At 58.1% G+C, this 3,075-nt stretch overlaps 1 protein-coding gene across 1 annotated transcript in view; it reads left to right on the plus strand.

The window, feature by feature from the left end:
• The window catches only part of GUCD1 (guanylyl cyclase domain containing 1), an 11,840-nt gene that overhangs the window by 7,276 nt on the left and 1,489 nt on the right, over positions 1 to 3,075 (plus strand). The window contains exons 4-5 of the mRNA XM_007957389.2: positions 1,345 to 1,436; positions 2,733 to 2,974. Coding sequence (XP_007955580.1) covers positions 1,345 to 1,436; positions 2,733 to 2,974 — 334 coding nt within the window. The remainder of the gene's footprint in view (positions 1 to 1,344; positions 1,437 to 2,732; positions 2,975 to 3,075) is intronic.

Genomic DNA, 3,075 nt, shown 5'->3' on the forward strand with positions numbered 1-3,075 from the left:
CCCTAGAGGACAGAGTGGAACTGCCCACAGGGTCTCCAAGGCTGTCAGTCTTCACAGAAGCAAAGCCCAAACCACACCCACTGCCTGGAGTACATTCTGACCCACAGCGCCCCTAGAGGACAGAGTGGAACTGCCCACAGGGTCTGCAAGGCTGTCAATCTTCACAGAAGCAAAGCCCAAACCATACCCACTGCCGTGGAGTCCATTGTGACTCACAGCGCCCCTAGAGGACAAAGAGGAACTGCCCCACAGGGTGTCCAAGGCTGTCAATTTGTATGGAAGCCTCATCTTTTTCCTGCACAGCAGCTGGTGTGTTTGAACCACCAACACTTTGGTTAGCAGCCGAACACTTTAACCACTGCGCCACCAGCACTCCTTGAAACTACTTTAAACTAAAAAAAGACCAAACTCACTGCCATCAGGTTGATTCTGAGTCATAGCAATCCCCTTTGGGTTTCTGAGGCGGTATCAGTACAGAAGTAGATTGCCCAGTCTTCCTTCTGTGGAGTGGCTGGTGGGTTTGAACTGCCAGCCTTCTGGTGAGCAGTCAGATGCCTTAGGCACTATGCCACCAGAGCTCCTTTAGTGTTTCACAACCACTGGGAACCATGGCCAGGCCGAGCTGACGCAATTAGCCATCCCACCTGCCCGGTGCCTCTGAGGACTGAGGCACAGGGTCCCTCCTGGGCCGCCTCCCCCAGCTCTGGGAAGTCACATCTTCCTGCAGCCTTCCCTCCAACCCTGCGGTGGGAGGCAGGGTCCAGGGCCACAGACCACGTCATCTACCTTCATCTGGCCTTCATGGGCCCACGTTCTTTCTTCCCAAGGGGATAACAGCTCCAGGCTGGATAATTGATATCTTGGGAGAAAGCTAGAAGTCTTTCCTTTCTTTTTTAAAATCATGACAACCTGGTCAGCTCTGCTGGCACCTGTGTGTGTCTGACCCCGGGACAGGGGTGCATCCCAGGACAGGGTCCTCACGCTCCTTTGAGCTCACAGGGCAAGGGGAGGCTGTGTATGAGGCTCTCAGATTTGTCCTGTCCCCTGTGGCCAGACAACAGGGTCTTCTTGTCTCCCCCACCGGGCCCTGCACAAAACAAAGTTGGCCTGTTGGTCATGCCGCTCCCAGCTGTGTGCCTGCCCGCCCACCTGCCTCGCAGCGCCCTCTTCAAGCCCTGGTGCTGTCCTCACCTCCCAGTGGTGCTAGCACCGCTCTGTCCAGGGGGCTGCACTCGCCCCATGCCCAAGGGCGGCTTCTCCCCTCTTGCCCGCTCGCTCTGAGTCTGTTTCCGGAACAGCGTGAGGGCAGCCGCTCCAACCTCCCGCGTGACCCTCTCCTCTCAGGCCTTCTATAGGAGACATTTTGATACAGAGGAGACCCGCGTGAACCAGCTGTTCGCACAGGCCAAGGCCTGCAAGGTGCTGGTGGAGAAATGGTGAGTAAGTGTGTGTGTGTGTTCACACTCACCCGCTGTGTGGCAGCCTGCAGGGGGCCTCTGAGAAGGACAGCGGACCTGGGAGTCAGGCAGAATGGAACTTTCCTACACAGGTCTCTTGCTTCACCACTGTCACAGATCACTGCATACTAGGCGGCTTTAAGCAACAAACGTAATCTCACTCAGTCCTGGAGCGTGATGTCTGAAATCCAGGTGTGGCCGGGCCGGGCTTCCTCTGAAGGCTCTGGGGGAGGGTCCTTCGCTGCCGCCTCCAGATTCCAGTGTCCCCGGCATCCCTGTCTTATAGACTCATCACAGTCCTTGACTCTGTAGTCACGGGGCTTTCTCTCCAAGTGTCCAAACTTCCTTGTTCTCACAAGGACACCAGTCCTTGGATCAGGGCCCACCCTAATATAGCACAACCCCATCTCAATCTGGTAACATCTGCAACCACATTCATTGCTGTGGAGTCCATTCCGGCTAACAGCGCCCCTAGAGGATGGAGTGGAACTGCCTCAGAGGGTCTCCAAGACTGTCAATCTTCAGGGAAGCAAAGCCCAAACCACACCCACTGCCATGGAGTTGATCCACTCACAGCGCCCCTAGAGGACAGAGTGGAACTGCACTATAGGGTTTCTAAGGCTGTCAATCTTCACAGAAGCAGACTGCCTCATCTTTCTCCCGCAGAGCTGCTGGCAGTTTTGAACTGCTGATTTTTTGATTACCAGCCAAATGCTTTAACCACTGCGCCACCAGAGCTCTTTTACGTCTCTATTCCTGCAGCAGAGACGGTGGTGCCCAGCTGGGGACGCCTCTTCTTGCAGATCAGCTGGGCTGGTGCCTTTTGTGGCCTCAGCACGGGACAGTGCCCATGTGTCTGCCTTGAGCCGCTCCTGGTGTCTGTCTAGACTAAGAGGGGCTTCATGGAAGCGTCTTTGAACTGGTCACCCCATGCTTGGCTCATACCTGGGAAGCTAAATTAGACTATCAGTTTCCAGTGTAAACTACACATAATGTAACTTAAAAGAACCATGCAGGCTCATCCCTGGGTGGGGTGGGGGCCCCATGTGCAGCTCTAGGGCCCTCACTAGGCCCCTGGGACGTGGGTGCTGCCTCCTGCCGCCGGCAGCCTCGCAGGGCCGCCTTCCTGGGCCGGCTCAGAGCCCCTGCAGGGGCCCCTCCGACCAGGCAGGACTTGGCAGGAGCTCAGGGTAGGGGAGGACGGGCACTCTGACCTCTGACGCAGGGCGGAGTGGGAGCGGGCCGCTGGCGGTCAGCTGACCCCCTTCCCCTCAGCACCGTGAGCGTGCAGGACATCCAGGCACACCTGGCGCAGGGCCACGTGGCCATCGTGCTGGTGAACTCCGGCGTGCTGCACTGTGACCTGTGCTCCAGCCCTGTCAAGTACTGCTGCTTCACCCCTCGCGGGCACCGCTGCTTCTGCCGCAGCCCGGACTACCAGGGGCACTTCATCGTACTGCGAGGCTACAGTCGCGCAGCCGGCTCCATCTTCTACAACAACCCCGCCTACGCCGACCGTGAGTCCGGGCCCGCCCCAACCAGCCTCCCTCTCCAGCCCCTCCCCGACTGAGTCCCACTCACAGCCCCGCCCCAACCCTCCTCCCTTCCTCTCCAGCCC

Source organism: Orycteropus afer, unplaced genomic scaffold, assembly GCF_000298275.1.
Source record: "Orycteropus afer afer isolate SDZICR_OR568_19922 unplaced genomic scaffold, OryAfe1.0 scaffold00744, whole genome shotgun sequence".
Classification (NCBI taxonomy): domain Eukaryota; kingdom Metazoa; phylum Chordata; class Mammalia; order Tubulidentata; family Orycteropodidae; genus Orycteropus; species Orycteropus afer.